The following is a 16,974-nucleotide window of genomic DNA, read 5'->3' as shown; positions in this document are numbered from 1 at the left end:
GCAAAGTGACATGCCCAAATAAAGCTGTTCTTTTATTACTTAAAACACCAACATTGGAACAAATGGTTTGTGTCAATGTGATTATTTGAAATGACAAATTTAGAATATAGTCCCTCTATTGTGACTCTTCAGCTCATCTCGGCTCTATGGAACATTGATTTGATTTTAATTTATTTATTTAATTGGGACAAGGCAGTTTAACATAGTTTTGATACAAATCATGAAACTGATGTACTGCACAGAGAGTATACAGCTAATTTCCAACTCTTGTCATTGTGGTTGGGCCTTTGGGTGGACAGAGTATTCTATACAGCTTTGATCCCATAAAACCACATAATACTATTTGAGGAAAAAATGTAATACTACAGCAGCATAACCATACAGTTTAAAAGTCTGAGCACCTTTCAGCTCATGTTTTGGTTTAAAGTCTGTAGCTTTGGCATTATGTTTCACTGTTACAGCTCTACTAGCCTTTTAGCTTTTAGAGGGCTAATGCTGCTTCATGTCAAATTGATGTACAAATGGGCAACAGCTCTATAGCAAGTGAACTACAACAACTTCTCCAGCTAGTTAGTCATATGTCCACATATTGCTACTCTGACCTAAGTCATTTGTTTTGTCTGGTTTCAAGTCAGTATGCAAAATGAATTACAATAAAGGTGGGGAATAGAAGAAAACCACAAATGAACAAACATTAAAGGTTTCATTTGCTGTTTCAGTGGGAAGGATATTTTTTGCTTTTAAGTTGGGTCCAGAAAAATATAGTTTACAGTTATCTTACATGGGTTCTGCATGGCTTGAAGTTCAAATCTCCTGTGTGTTCATTATATAACTGTTACATAACAAGTCTGACACTACACAGACCCATCCAGAAGAGTATTTATTTCTTCTGCCAAATACTGAGAAAAAACTGCTGTGAATAACTAGACTGTGAAACATTGAAATATGTTTGCAAGACCAGATCAGGGGAGTCGATGCCAGGAAGAATATTTACAGTTCAGGAACCTAGAAAACCATTTTATAAAGCAAATAGAAATCTGGGTCAGACTGATGCCCCAGTGTTAATTGTGGCGTCTGATCAAAGAGCTAGGGAAAGTTTAGCTAAACGGATTACATTCGTCTACTCTTACCAGCTGCCATAGTCTAATTAATGGTTGTCATCATTCTTCATTCATGTGAGCTTCTTAAACACCAGCTTATCACTTTGTTGTTGTTGTTGTTTTTCGCATATTGTGCATCATCACTAGGGTTTGAATGGGACTCTTATTTGTGAGCCAAGAAAAAACCTGGATTGGAATGAGCCTTCTTCCTCTGCAATCATTTGTCAGAAGCGGGGATAAATAAAAGTATCAATTAGTGCAAGTTTTATGTGTCAGACCTGCTTCAAAGTAAACGCTCTGAGATCTGTGGAATAATTAGCCGAATTTTGTACAAACCATGGGAAGTCTCTTTCCTGGTTGTTATATAGAAGGCGCCTGATGAAAGTACAGCAACTTAGTGTTTTTTTTTTTATTCTGGCTTCAATACCTGATTAGGGCGATTAACAAATATGTAAGGCAAAAGAAAGTCCTAGCTGCCATGGTTATACTGTGGTATCTAATGATTTCAATGAGACAACCTTCTTCCTTGTAAGGATATTTATTGAATAATCAAATGAAAAACCAAATGATGAAACAATGTTTGATCAATGGTTATAACAGGATGAATCCATCCCACACATGACAACTTATTTACTTTATTATTGCCAAAAAGCCCTTCTTTGGAAAGAAAACTGCAGTCAACTGAGGACAAGGTCTCCCTAGCAGGTCACACAGGTCTGAACACCCTGTCCTCAGTGAACTCAGCATCAGATCGCACATGTTCTCAGATTGTCCTCAATACACATTGTAGAATACATATTTGAAACGTAATAGTTGTTTGTAGGTTAATGTTTTACTGTTTACGTCATAGTTATAAGTAAAGGTCACATATTATGCAAAATCCACTTTACCATGTTTTATAAACACTAATATGGAACCCTAGTCTGTCTACAAACCCCCCCAAAAATGAGAAAAGTCCATCCTCTCTTGTCACTTGGCTGCTCCACTTTTCAGAAAAATGTGTGCTCAAACAGGCGGTTTGTAGATTTCCCCTTTATGACATCATTAAGGGCAGTTACCCCTCCCCATGTGGGTGACACTCCCACAGTTAGGTGTTTGTTCTGCCCACTGAATCTGCCTTCTCACTGTAAACAATAGTCTAGGGCATAGAGGGAGAAAGACAGAGCCACCCAGCCCTTCCAGAGAGGGGCGTGGTCAGGCACAGCTCATTTGCATTTAAAGCTACAGACACAGAAACAGCCTGACCAGGGATGAAATAGAGAGGTTTATAGGCGTGCTAAAATACAGGATCATAGTGGATGTATCAAGACACTTTAATGACATGTTTTGTGGAAGTCTGAGACTTCAACTTGTTTTAAGAGTATAATATGTGACCTTTAATATAATTACCAAACATGCATTTTCTTACTTTAATACTTTAATATCTGGACCCATGAAAATAATACACACCACAATATTCAAAGTTTTAAAAGATTATGCACCAAATTAATTTAATACAGAAAATTTCAAAGCATGGAATTAAAAAAAAGAGCGAAAACACTTTTCCTTGTTAAGAGAGGGAATTTAAAAAATCTAAAACGAGGCAACCCTTCTGAAGCCTATGTCTTTGAAAATCTTCAAAAACAAAGAATTATACTCAGCCTAATCCTTCTTTTAACTGGCATTAAGCAGGATCTGTTTCGGCTTACATTCATCTGTAAAAATGACAAACAGAAACTGTGAGCTAAATTATCTTTGTGTTGACACAGCTCTCCATGTAATACAATAAGGGCAAATAAAAATGTTTTTGATGCAGAAATAATTTGACTCTTGAAAAATGTGCAGAAAATGCCCAGTAAACAAGAAATGGATGTATGGTGTTCCTTGATTGCAGACATAATGAGTTGATGGCACATATTTCAGAATGTCTCAAGAGGATTTACTGACTATTATCACTACAATTTCATCACAGCCCTCTCTATATTTATGTTTTCTATCATTTTTTTTTTCATTATTTTGAATCCATACAAGTCAAGGTGGTCGATATTACAGGCTGCCAAAATTGCTTGCCTTAAAAGCACACTCAATAGACACTCTCGCTACATTAGATTGTCAAACTCATGCCAGACTTGTGACGCAGTTTCTGTTAAGAACAGCAGGTAGGTAAAGCAAAAGACGCAGAAAATAACAACTCCTGAGACATTGTATAAATGTAGAAAGGGTTCTGCTTTGTGAGGAGGTTTATAGATAACGCATCTGCACAGCTCCTTGGTGTTAGATCACAAAACCAGTCAGATAACAATAATCATTTCTGGAGGGAGTGCAAAGACTCTCAACAGTGATATGCAAACTGATTAAATAAACAAAAGACCATGAAGGACTATTTTATCAAGATGGCGAAAAATGTTGAGAGTCCAAGAGTTCTGGGGTGAAGTATCCTTCAGCCGTACAGGCGCTACACTATTGTTGAAGTGTCATTTTATCCCAAATCTACCCTTGCAAGGTTGCTTTGTTGTTTCTTCAGATAGAGCAGCAGCTGTGGTCAGCAGTTTTTATGACCATATTAGAGGAAAGCTATTAGACTTTTCCACCTTTTGGTTTCCTTTCAATCCATAACCACCCATCAACAGTGAAGTATACTGCAACCAATATGTATCCAAGCTGACCACGACTTTTTGATCTCTTTTTAAAGAGTAAACTTTTCTGCTTTTCACGCCCGCCTACATCAAATGAACATTTGCTTCTGAAAGGACAATTTTGGGTGAGAAACAGAAAAATCAATAGAAGCTACACTGCAGAAAACATTTTTATGGCTACCCTGTTTTACAAGGATATTATGATGAAATCCCAGCAAGCTGTTGACAAGTTGTTCACATCAATGAATGTGGGCTGGACACAAGAGCATTGTGCTTAATGTTCAGGCCCCGAGCTCGCACTCTCAGCTGGCCAACAAAAACGTGTTAAGTTATTAGTCACTGAAGGCTTGTGACTCAGGTAGTAAGCTTCACTACACGTCAGAGATGTTACACTCACAAGCAGAAATTGCCTTCAAATTCAGATGTATTTATGTTTTTTGCTACTCACGGCCATGATCTTTAAAAAAAAACCTGAGTGCTAAATTTGCAATTACACTCGCAAATACCTTATTACCTGATAATTATAGATAAATAATCTGTTGTCCTTGAATCACTGAAGAGTGCATTTCTATCTTTCTTCTCAAAATGGAAGAAAAGGCAGGAAACTAACCTTGAGGCTTCTTTGGTAAATCTTCGCCTCAGGGCAAGGAACACCGCGGCTCTGGTGGTCAATGGGGCTAACTAACCGACAGGTCCATGCGGACTCTCAAAGAGAACTGGACGTCTCTCTTTTGTTGCTGTTATTACTTTCCGTTCTCAATTGTTTGCCACTTATTTGTCACAATACCTCCAGGGCCATGGCTTGTGTTCGGGTAGAGCAGCATCCACTGGACCATTGTCCTCTACCAGCTCTCCTGACGGGACACTTTGTTGGCATGGAGGGTAAAGAGCTTTGAGGTTAGAGCCAAACTGATTTCCTCGGTGGCTTTCCGACTGGTGCTGGCAGTCTGCATGGCATACTGAGAACAGCTAAAGAGCTGAACTTGATTGCCTCTTTTCCTGCTCATTATTACAGTGTTTGTCACATAATATGATGCGATTGTGTTAAGTCCAAACAGCGCTGGAATGATGTGTAAAACAACTGCCAGATGATAATTGTGACCCCAGTCTCATCATGTTGTACAATTTACTGACCCATTGTCTAGCTACAATTATCCTTCAAAAGTAAATTGAGATGACCTCGGTCCTGGTCACAGGAATTAGAGTATGGTCCTTGAACACTGTACTTTTGCAGTCAGGGATGATTATTTGTAGTTGCACTTAAGGCCTTTGTAATACTTTGACTAGATGTATGTTTTTGAATCGATGAGCACATGTAACCTTTATGAAGATAATCAATCTATCTTGTTTTCTTTGAACTTTGGGTCCAATCTCTTCTACCTTTGTGCAAATTCTGTCCTCTCTGTACACTGCACTTTAAGTATATCTGAGTTGCCATCAACTTACTCCGATTTCTACATCTTTTCACTGTCGTATGTAGGATGTTACAATGACATTGTTTGTAAAAATGGTGCTTCTTGTTTCTAACGATGTATTGACACGTGTTCAATGCAAGAAATAGTATATCTGACTAAGAATTATTTTTTGTTTACACAGGATATGAACCACCTTCACATATTTGTATCAACTGCTTGAATATAAGAACTATGTTTGATAAACCATACCAATTGTCAAAGAGATGGTCCAACAACAACCAAAAGCTGCCCTTGTGCACAGCTATTGTAATATGGTTTTTGCTATGTAGGTGTTTACCAAATCAAGTCTTGAAGAAACAGTAGCAGTCATTTTCAGAGTTTTGTATGACTCACCATCTGGAACATCACCTATTCAACATGTTGCCAAAATGTGATACTTTCTTTGATCCATTTAATCCCACGTCTTGCATTTAGAAAAAAAAAATCAATATAAGGATTACCATTTACATACATTAAACTTCAGAATGTATTTTTTGGGAGACTTCCACACACACATTCTTGTGCCAACAGCTTTAGTTCGGTGCTATTAGAGGAAGGATTACTTTTCAGCAAGATCAATTCAGTGTCTCTTAAAACCCCTCTGCTTTATCCTGGCATTTATCGATATCTAACTGTACTGTTTGTTCTCTCTTTAGGTGCTACCTGTTGGATGGGATCTCTAAAGGAGCATGGCTGAATCGCTCAAGCATCATATTCGCAGGGAACGACAAGTGGTCCGTGGACCCACGTGTGTCCATTGTGTCCAGCGTTGGGGACAAACATGAGTACAGCCTTCAGATACAGAAAGTGGATGTAACTGATGACGGCCAGTACACTTGTTCGATCCAGAGTGAGCGCAATCCACGGCCAAAGCTCCTTAACCTTATTGTTAAAGGTGCGTATATGCAGTTCTTTTTGTACTCCACATTCACTTGAACCTGTGTTTGTGTCTTTTACTTTGTGTTTTTGTGAATGAAGGATTCCAGCTGTCTGCACCTTTATGTGGCATGCTGTCTTTGATTCGTGTTACATACTTTAAAAGATCCTTGCTTTAGTCTTTCTTTCACGATTTATGTCCTTATCTGCTTTTTTCAAAATCTAACATCTTGTTTGTTACTTCTTATTACACATATAATTTAGCCCACATAATTCCCATAGCGACAGTATTTGTGTGGTATCCATGTACCTAATGGTCACCGTTTTATCAGGCACCATCTGTGCTTATAAAAAGGCTGTCATTCTCTTCCATAGAGTAGGAACAAGAGCTTGAGTCATTCCGCTTTGTGTAACATAAAACAGAATCTTTTCAGCAGAGACATTTCTTCTGTGGAGGCAAACTGACATTGTAGGGTACATTTTGTGCCTGTAGGCTATGCAACACAAAGTAGAAGCTTGTTGGTGTGAATGGCTGCAGGCAGACTGTGTAGCTTTAATCAAGCCTCTCTGGGATTTGTCTCAGCAGATAACAGAGAAAGACAAGAATCTAAGGACTTTTTACTGAAATTTTCTCTAGTTATTGATACCGTATGCTTTTCGTGTCACTGCTTTGGTTAACAGGTTTTAAATGTCTAAATTAAAACCGTTAAGCCTTTAGCACTATACAACTTCTACTGGGTTCTTGAGAGGCTCTGTTAACAGAGCACCATTTAGGATAACTCCCTGCAAGGTCAATATGTGTATTTTTTTTTTCGACATTCAAGGAACAATTTGTGACATTTTACACATAATCATAGCAGAAATCAAGTAAACTGTATCATATGTTAATGTCTCTGTGAGTCATGATTGTCTACAATGAGTCAGAATCGTGAGTCCTGCTGGTTGTGTTGTTGTCAGAGCTGTGTTTACATGGATGGGACGGCTGGCTCCTCCCCTTGCATGCTGTATAAAAGCTGTTTAAGTCAAGGACTAGAGAAAAGAAGAATAACTCACTACTTATTTGAATGTCACAATCATTTTTAGATCAAAGTCATTCCATGCCAATTTAGATGCAACGTGCAGCTATGAGCTAACTAGCGTGTGTTAACATTAGCCCGCACACACATTTATGCAGGCCACAGGCAATCACAGCTCGAGCTAAGGACAATTTTGTCTGCTGCTTCAGCTCGACTCCTCCATGCTAGCGAGAGTTGAGAGGGGTTGAAGCTGGTGTGTCACTGGAGGAGAGCGGAGGCTTCAGTATGGCAGACGTGACGGCAAACAGCAGTTTGGTTTGGTTCTTATGCTGGTTGAAATCTTCTGGATCAAAAAGTTGCACATTCGTCCTTTAAGAAGACTGTTGTAAGCACAGAGATCAAATTGAAGGAAGTGTCTTAATTGTTACTCGTTGGGGAAATGAGTAGAGGCTGAGTTTGTATGCTGAAACATCTGACTGTGGATTAGCAAAAGAAAACATTGGTGCTGAAAACTCCTTTTGAAATGCCATATCCTTCTTTAATAGGCCGATGCAAAAAAGTTACAGCATGGTCCAGTTGGTTCTGCATATGTTTACGATGGAGTTATAATGAGGGTATTAGATTACCTAACAACCTGTCTAATACAAACACACTTTACCTCCTATTTATAATTTGTTTTTTTCCCATAAAAAAACAAACTGTGAAGGCCTGCATTTTTCACATTGTTAACACCTTTGTTTTCTCCTGTGAAAAAATCACAAATGAAAACAAGATTATTATTTTTTTCTGTTAATGGCCATGTGCTTTTGGATTTATTTCAACATAATGCGTCAATATGCACACTTCCACACAGGCAGCCCAGTATTATTAGAAGAGTTAGGGGTCAGACACACTTCTTGTAGAAGTGTGAGCTGTGATATCTGAAGTGCGTAAGTGGAAAACAGCTCTCCAGCTGGTGTTGCTGATATGACATATGGGGTGTGCGTATGAAAATTATTTAAAGTGGTGTTATAATACCTGCCGTTTGTTTTGTTTGGTCTAAACCGTAATTGAAATTAATCATGTCTTAATTCACTCTGCCCTGGCACAAACACGAATAGGGTCTGAACAGTGGAGGAAAAAGAAGTGATAGTGTTCATAACTGTTAAGAAAACATTACTAACCATAAGCAATAACCCAGAAAGCAGCTTGCCCCTGGCTCATTTTCCTATTCTAAATTCTCTAAGCTCCTGGCTATCATACGTCAACACATTCATCTTCTTGCACTGAACTTATAAAACTGAGTGGGTGTAGGCTGGTGCTGTGGTTGGTTTGAGCATGCCCTCCGCGCCTTTCGATTATTGTTGTTGTTTATGAGGTTGTCTATTAAACTGTCAGATACTTGGCTCATGATAAGAGTGCAACTCAGCTCACTTACCTAAGAAATGGTTAAAAAACCTAACCCATTAACAAAGGGTCACATAATGAACCCCCTCTGTATGGTGGAAATAATCCCTGGTTACATCGCTGAACATGTACGAGCTCATGTATTGTTTGTTGATAGATATACACCTAAGCTTTGTGCCTTAAATACAAATACAGTTCTCTATCAGCACTTGTCAACTTGTCAGAGACCCTTGCTGTTTTGCAGTTGAAATGACTGTCTGTTAGCGGGGAGGTCAGAGGGGGAATCTCTGCCACTGCCAATGTGTCCATCAAGAGCCTAATGTCTTGTTTAAGTTCCCTCCAGCAAGCAACCCTTCCCTTTGTACTGTATGTCTTTTCTGCCCTCATTTCCTCCTTGTGAATGGTCAAGTCAGTCTCTCAAAACCCACCCATCCAACCTTAACTAATCCTTCCAGTCAGTCCTGACGTCAATACTTTATTCAGTGGATCGGCTCTGTATGAGATGTTAAGGATCTACAATAAACACATTTAACAAAGTAGCGTTTCTGCTGTTAACCCAGCACATTATGCTATTATGTATCACAATAAAGGCAGATGGAGGCCTTTATTTTGAAATGAAAAGTGTTCAAGGTAAGATAAGCTGAACAAAATCACTACACTATATTTTCTGCAGTCATTGTGAGGAAGTTGTTTTGACACATTACAGAAACAAATGAACTTTTAATAAATTAGAAATCATCACATGTTGATTAAAGATGAATAAAGGGACTATGTGGGAAGGAGAATAACATTACATACACAGTAACATATCATCCGTACAACAGACTTTAAGCATCAGGAAAATAAATGTTAAAGTTGGGTGTATTCCCAGAAGAAAAGTCCAATTGTTCAACTCTGAGTTTTAAAAATACCATTATATAGTTAATATTATATTAAACTGCTAAACTCAGGGGCTCTGCCAAGAAAGCCTTTAGATGGATTATTCAACATTATTGGCTATATGACAAAGCCCCGTCCAGGCCCACTTGTTTGTTTACTGTAACTTATTGTGCTCCAGCTGTCCAAATCGCCCCATTGTCCTTCCATTAAAACTGTGGAAGTCTTTCCTGATGTTCAGCCCTGAGAGTGACTGAACTGTGCGATGGCTGAGTTACAATTAATGACACAGCAAGCAGAGCTGCTCTGGCTTAAACAAACTGCTGCTTTGCCTCTGCTCAAGCTGCATTTATAGGTGTAACATGCCTGTAAATATACATGTGGATCGACGACAATCAGCTGCCTTGCAGGCATTTATGGTCACTACAGGGGCATCATGTTTTTTGGAGTTGTTGGCTTTTTGAAGAACATTCTGTAATGGGAATCTGACCAGGGGTGTTTCAGGTCATGGCAGCTTCTCACCACTGGCCATATGGCCACAATCAAACCGAAGCTAATGTGCCAGCTGTCAGTTCTATAATATGTTTTTCAATGCCCAGAATTCCTGATGGATGTGACCTAGTGGCTAAGATTTGGCAACAGTTTGATACACACACACAAATTGTTTTTCCGCTGTTCAAATATGGAACACGGTTTGCAGTTTTAGCTACGACGCCCATCACTTTTTAAGGATTATATACGGGGTTTTCTATTCCACAGAAACAATTATACATAAATAAATCTCAGTAATAACACTTTGTTTCGTAACACCTGTATAGCTGCAGCTTCATGTCACATTTGAAACCAAGGGTCAAGAAGCCAGAGGGTCGATTGGATGGTATCGCTTTGATTGAAGGCACGGATTGAAACACACAAGAGTAGGAAAAAAGGTGAAACGCACAGATTAGAAAACGTTTGCTGTTACTTTGAACTGTTGACAGCTTTTTCATCTTTTAGTAAGCTCAATGGTGTTGTGAGTGTGTCATCTGAATCTGCTACTGTTGAGTCATCAGGCAAATGGGTCGCCAGCCGTTGAGGCAGAGTTGTGATCTGAGTGTGAGCTGCAGGCAGGAAGTTTGTCGAAAATGCAGATGAGTCATTTTAGCTGATGAATGCCAACGGTGTCTTCTCTAGCAGGGTACTAAAGGTAGATCAAAATTAAACTTCATTTCATTCCTCGCCCCTCTGTCATTTCTTTATTGATGCACAACCACCACAAGACATGTGTGATGTTCTGGCACCTCCAGAACTTCACACCATATTCTACTTCGCTTTGACAAAACTCTGTATGCTGTGAATGATTACCTGTCACCAAGCGACACTTGTGTACACATGCTTAAGCCCACTCATCTAGAAAAGAGGGATTTCTTTACAGATGAGATGTAGCAGGTGAGAAGATCTGTCATGTGGCAGAGGATTCTGGGCGCGTGTTTTTTTCTTCTTTTTTTTACATCTGCAGAAAGGAAAAGTATGACTTGCTTTGAAAAAAAAAAAAAATACCCAGACACTTTAATCTGGGCTTTTCAGTCCAAGCATACAACATGTGTTAATGCTGCGACACGAATGTTACAGTTGAAGTAAAAGGATTTCATGGCGTTGGATCTTTTTGGCACTATTGCTTTGCTCGACAGTGCACCATGCAGAGTGAAAACAGAAAATGGGAGCAAGAAAGGATTACTGTATATGGGGGGAAAATATGCAATGGTCTCTCAACCCATTTCAGGTGCATGAGAGGGTCTTCCATCAGCTGATCCTTGGAACAATTGTGCTTATCTGAAATGTTTATCTGTATTAGCAGTGTTGGTTTCTTGAATTTCAAAATTATGGGTCATTACAGCTCTGTCAACAAATATCCTTTATTATTATTTCTCCAGTGTCTGACTTTTGTACAAAATGAATGCTTAAACGGAGCTAATATGGAGTTTTAGCCTGTACATTTTTGAGGGAAAGACAAAATGTCTTCCTCCGATGACAGAAATGGAAATGTACTAAGAACTTTGTCTCATAAATTAGTAAATTCATAAATTCCTGATCAGTGATATTTGGAACTCACTGACAGTTCTTAAGGCTGAGAGAAACATCTTTTTCTGCGCTTGTGCTGTCATTTTGTAAAGTTTCTTTCCATGATTTGTTACCTTTTTTTGTCCTTCCTCCCTGTATCTGTGTGTGAAAAAAACTTAAACACTATTAATGACTATGATGTAGGGATTCATCTTTGCTATCGGAGACAAAAATGAAAGTTCCTCTTTCTCCCAACTGCTGGGGTTTCCTCTTTACCTGCACATTTCAACATTTTAACTGCATCAGGAGTCTTTAGTTAATAACATCCTTATGCATGAATCACACATTGCTACATTTGTTGCTGCAAGTTTTATCAGGCTGTGACTGCTTACTCATCTCAGATCAATTTAATCTCATTTACTGACATTTGTCCCCATCAGAGACTCTGGGTCACCTCAACAAATTAGACGTTTGCATCTGCGGCTCTCTTAGGGCCCTCTGAAATCTGTTTTATTTTTTTCCCCAAATTCCACAGGTTCCATCTGTGTTCTCCACATCTGGAATCATAAGGCCCTCCTCTACAGCTTTGTGGAAGTGAAAAAGTGTAGAAATTGCAGACGTATATGCTGCACAGCTCAGAGTCACATGAAGTAAAGGGCACAGGCTGAAAAAATGTTTATCTCTTGCACAACCTCAGATCTAGCAGTGCAGAAACGGGTCTCTCACATAATCTCAGCCAAAAGCTATAACCATCTGGGCCATCAGGGTCTGTGGAATTACTAAGAGGGTCCATGTTTATTTCTGTCAGGTACATTTGGCACCTGCTGAGCAGTTAAACCCTTCCTTTAAATACTTGACTTAACAAGATTAAACTGAATGGGCTATGCCTTGTGGCTGTGCACTGATTATTGAGTAAAACTGTGATATCAGTAACATCACCAACAACTCTCTGAACTATGTCCATTATCGACTCCTGGTCCCCATCTGACCAGCTCTTTTTCTCTTGTTTTACTTCTCTACTGTACCCCTGTTTTCATCTATCCTCGTCTCCACCATATATTCACTGACCTATTTACGGTCTACCCTGACCATTATCTGATGCAGGATACAGAGGAATAAGAGATCACTATCAGGCACCAATCTGCCCTTCTACACATCACATGTCTCTCCACCTCCTAAGACGCAGTTCTTCACCCTCCCTCTCTGTTAATTAAGATTGTAGATGTGATAATGTATTAAATATGCACAGCACCTCTCTTTCAAGAATATCTTCTCTCAGCAAGGAGAGAGGAAGAGGCACACTTATCTTCAACTGTAACTGCTTGCATGGACATTGGTAATGGGTTTTAGGCTTTCATCTCTGTAAACCCCAAACTGTGGGATAAATTGTTAAGCTTAAAAATTCACACAGAGGAGTCTTAGTGATATATATTGATAAAAAAAACCCCGACTTGTTCCCAAACTGCATCTACTACCAAGCATGCATCACAGTATGCAATTTCCATGTTGTGGCTGTACGTCAAATTTTGGCGGCTGTCATGAATTTTAGTTTTGTGTATGATTGTGATAGCTTCGCATCCTTAAGATATTTTTATCAATGACTGAAGTGGATCACATTAATGCCCGAGGACAGGGGTCGGCAACTGTTTCTATCTAAAGAGGCAGCTACCCAAAAAATATCCATCTGGAGGCACAAAGCACTGTTGAACGGTACAGTACCAGTAATCCAACCTCTTTAAACCCATTCCCAATCCCAAAAGATTTAAATTAACATTTGTTGAAAATTGTTCCCACATAACAGTTGACAACTCTTCAATGGGTGATTTTCCTCCATAACACACTGTGTGTGTGTCTGTCTGTCTGTCTGTCTGTCTGTCTGTCTGTCCGCCTGTCCGCCTGCCTGCCTGCCTGCCTGTCTGTCTGTCTGTCTGTCTGTCTGCCTGTCTGCCTGTCTGTCTGCCTGCCTGCCTGCCTGCCTGTCTGTCTGTCTGTCTGCCTGCCTGTCTGTCTATCTGTCTGCCTGCCTGCCTGTCTGTCTGTCTGTCTGTCTGTCTGTCTGTCTCTCTGTCTGCCTGCCTGTCTGTCTGTCTCTCTGTCTGCCTGCCTGTCTGCCTGTCTGTCTGTCTGTCTGTCTGTCTGTCTGTCTGTCTGTCTGCCTGCCTGCCTGTCTGTCTGTCTGTCTGTCTGTCTGTCTGTCTGTCTGTCTGTCTGTCTGCCTGCCTGCCTGCCTGCCTGAGAGGCTAACTTCTGACCCTTCCTTTACTCGATAGTTAGAGCTCCTCCTGTACCCGAGTGCTCTGTCATCTCACCTGCTGTTATCAGGGTCAACTGGAGCATAGTGAATAAGTGGTTGAGCAACTGAGAGAGAGGGAGCGATGAATGGAGCAGAGCAAAAATGATGACAATCTGACAGTATGCTTATGATTCACATTTTATAAGCGCCTACATTCAAAACATTCAGGTTTAAGGCAGCACCCTCCAGATCTGTGCGCCTGGGGCGACCGCCTGTATCACCTTTTACTTAAGTCACTCCTGGATCTGGTTTTTAAGGTCTGAGATCCTCTCCTCTGATATTCTAATACATGTTCCTTTTTCATTTTCCCGGTCTGTGACTGCCTTACCCCACCTTATGATTTCCTGAGGTCTTTTTCCTCTTTTCTGCAGCAGTTCAGAAATGATTATTTTTCTCTTCCCCATTCAGATCCCTTTCACACAATGCTGCGTATTTGTCTGTCAACAATCCTTTTTTTGTTGTTGGCTAATTTCTGGCAACAGATTGCCTACAGTTAGAGAATGAAAAATACATTGAGACAACAATGATAAGTTCTGACCCAAGTTTAAATTGCTGACTTCCTGTTGGGTTTTGAAATACAGTAGGTTAAAGAGGCATTTTTGTAGGTCTAGGTATGATACATATGCCTACCTGATTTCATAATTCAAGGTTAAATATAATGCTACACCCAATCACAAAACGTATCCACAATCCAAAGTGTGTCATTTCTACTGGGATCATGTGTACCAATTCGTATGGCTGTCCAAGTATTTTAAGCCCATCATACCTCCTGTTTCATGGCAAACAGTGCGTCACCATGGCAGCAACGTTATTGTTGACACTGGACATGTGGCTGCAGGAGCTGGGGATAGATCCCCTGACCTTACGGTTGAGAGACGGCTGACTCTACCACAGCCCCAGTTATTCATCTTAAAAATTCATTCAGAAGAATCTGAGTGATATATTTTGATTAAAAAGTGTTTGTTCCTAATCTGCTTCTACTACCAAGCTATCGCAGGATGATGCATTAAAGCGAGAGGGTGGAGGATTATAACCCCACCTTATGTCAATCCTCTACTAATGTCATGCTAAGATATATGACGTAAAGTAAAAGCATAATGCAACCTGAAATACTGTATGAAAAGAATCAAAACTTAACTTCGCAATCACCGTGATCCCTCCTGAGCCTGTTTCCCGGAGACAAGGTGCTCTGAGGTCACGGTGGTTGGGACCTCTGTTTTAAAGAAATGACCAGCAGGCAGTAGATTTGATGCAGTAAAGACTTTCCATGACCCCCTCAATGTAATGTAAGGTTAATGTTTAAAAAAAGAAGAGGCCTCATCCTGTGTGTGATGAAAATGCTTTGGACATTAATATGGATCAGAGCGGATCTACAGTGAAAAACTCATCACCCACGCCCGTGGAGTGAGTCAGTCTGAGAAGAGTGTTTCTCAGCAAGAAGTGAACGGCAGGTTAAATCTCCAGGTCACCTTTCCTGTCTTTGGTGTCAGTGCAGAGATAGAGTATAATCACAGAGTACAGCAGTAAATTCTTCATATGCTGAATCACTCATGAATTGTTGGGTGCGTTAGGATATATTTAATTATTTCATGACCAAAAACACAGTCCTGTCAGATTGAACAGCTTCTTAATGATCACTTTCCCGTATTTCTCACTTGACTATGAGCTTTATCAATATAATAAAGTTCCAGCATAATTGTAACCTAACTCTACCTTGCTCTGTATTTAATTAAAAATAGATTACACTGTCTGAACACATTGGTAACACAATTTCTCATCTAAAGCTGATGTTGAGTGATCAGTTTAATATTAAGTTCTCCATGTTTTGTGAAAACTGAAACATAGCAGGACATTTTGTCAATAGTGTCTGCCTAAAAAAAAGAAACATTAAATGCTGCTATTAGACTAGCAATTTGGGATAATAGACCCTAAGTGTCATAAAAATGAACAACTCAGTAAGCCATTCTCAAAACTGAGTGGCCATTTCACCAAATGAGGCAACCACCCACAGGTGTGTGGACTTTATTTTGTCACACAGATTACATAGTGATTTTTTCTGCAGTTCCCTCAAAGGCTTTTGAGCTTGATCCCGTAAACTGGAACTCCACGTAGCACTGTCTGTCTCCTTATGCAACAGATCTGCAGCTCATGCATTTTCAGCGTAAATGATTTCTGAGTGCAGATGTTGACTGACCCCTGTGGTTCATCCCCTTTTTACAAAAGGCTTACAGTATAATATGAGATCTCCTTAGAGAAATATGGAAAACAGTGTGGACAGGACGGCATACATTTTACAGTCCCCTGATACTGCTTTGAAGGATAGAATTAAAAAGTTGACCTTCAACAGAATGTTATACCAACTGTACACCCAAAGCAGAAGTATTGTCATCAGAATCAGAACCAGAATATCTTTGATGTCATCGCACAAGTACAACAAAAAAGCATCAAAATGGAGAGCTCAGAGCCGCTGTGTCTGGGCGTGCCATTCATACTGGCCCTATTAGGTAAAAGCAGGACATGTTTCAACTCAGCTAGTGTACATATATGTCCCAGATTTGACTAAAATGTTGTTTATTTGTACATTTTTTATGTAAATGCTTATTGAGATGATGATGTTGATAACACAGAGCTTTTTCTAATTTTAGTCAAAGTAAAAATATACCATTATTTCTGTGTCATTTAACTTCAGCATTAAAAAAAAAAGCACCACAACAACCCTAATGCAACATTTCCTTATTACTGTATGTGTGATGAGATGTGTGAAAGCTGTGAGAAGAGGACAGTGATTACCGTCCTCGGCTAGAATAACCGTGTGTATCAAGAGTCTCAGTGGAATAGTAATGCATTAAAAACAACACAGACCGGCATTGATATCACAGGGAACTTGAAGGGAGAATATGAGTGTATCTACAGAAACACATTTGCCATTATGGACCCTGACATTTAGTTAGCCACTAACCATTGTCATGTGTTTATGTTGTGTGTGTTTGTGAATGTGTGTCTTATCCCCTTTCAAGATCTATCCTTTGTTACTTACAGTATTTGCACGTGGACACTTTGTCTTTCATGCATGCACGTTCAGAGTATTGTGTTTGTGCACTAATGTGAGTCCTCATCATGGAAATATCTGATATTAGCCATACTTAATTAAAATGAGGAAGGCCAAAGGTCAGCCACTCAGCTCTTTAGTATCTCTACTCTGGAGAGGGAATAGATGGATCACCAGTGCAGAATAACTTAGCCGCTTTTATTTAGGCGATTGGAACGGTCTTAGCAGGTTGAAACAGCTTAACATGAAGGTAGACTGCACTCTGTCAC

At 39.7% G+C, this 16,974-nt stretch overlaps 1 protein-coding gene across 2 annotated transcripts in view; it reads left to right on the top strand.

Moving 5' to 3' along the window:
• Window positions 1–16,974, top strand: part of negr1 (neuronal growth regulator 1) — a 142,440-nt gene that overhangs the window by 37,801 nt on the left and 87,665 nt on the right. For both annotated transcript variants that reach the window (XM_020639253.3, XM_020639254.3), the window contains exon 2: window positions 5,826–6,064. In XM_020639253.3, the coding sequence (XP_020494909.1) occupies window positions 5,826–6,064 (239 nt within the window). The remainder of the gene's footprint in view (window positions 1–5,825; window positions 6,065–16,974) is intronic.

Source organism: Labrus bergylta, chromosome 6 (genome assembly GCF_963930695.1).
Source record: "Labrus bergylta chromosome 6, fLabBer1.1, whole genome shotgun sequence".
NCBI lineage: Eukaryota > Metazoa > Chordata > Actinopteri > Labriformes > Labridae > Labrus > Labrus bergylta.
Note: the sequence above shows the minus strand (reverse complement) of the source record. Positions and strands in the feature narration are given on the sequence as shown.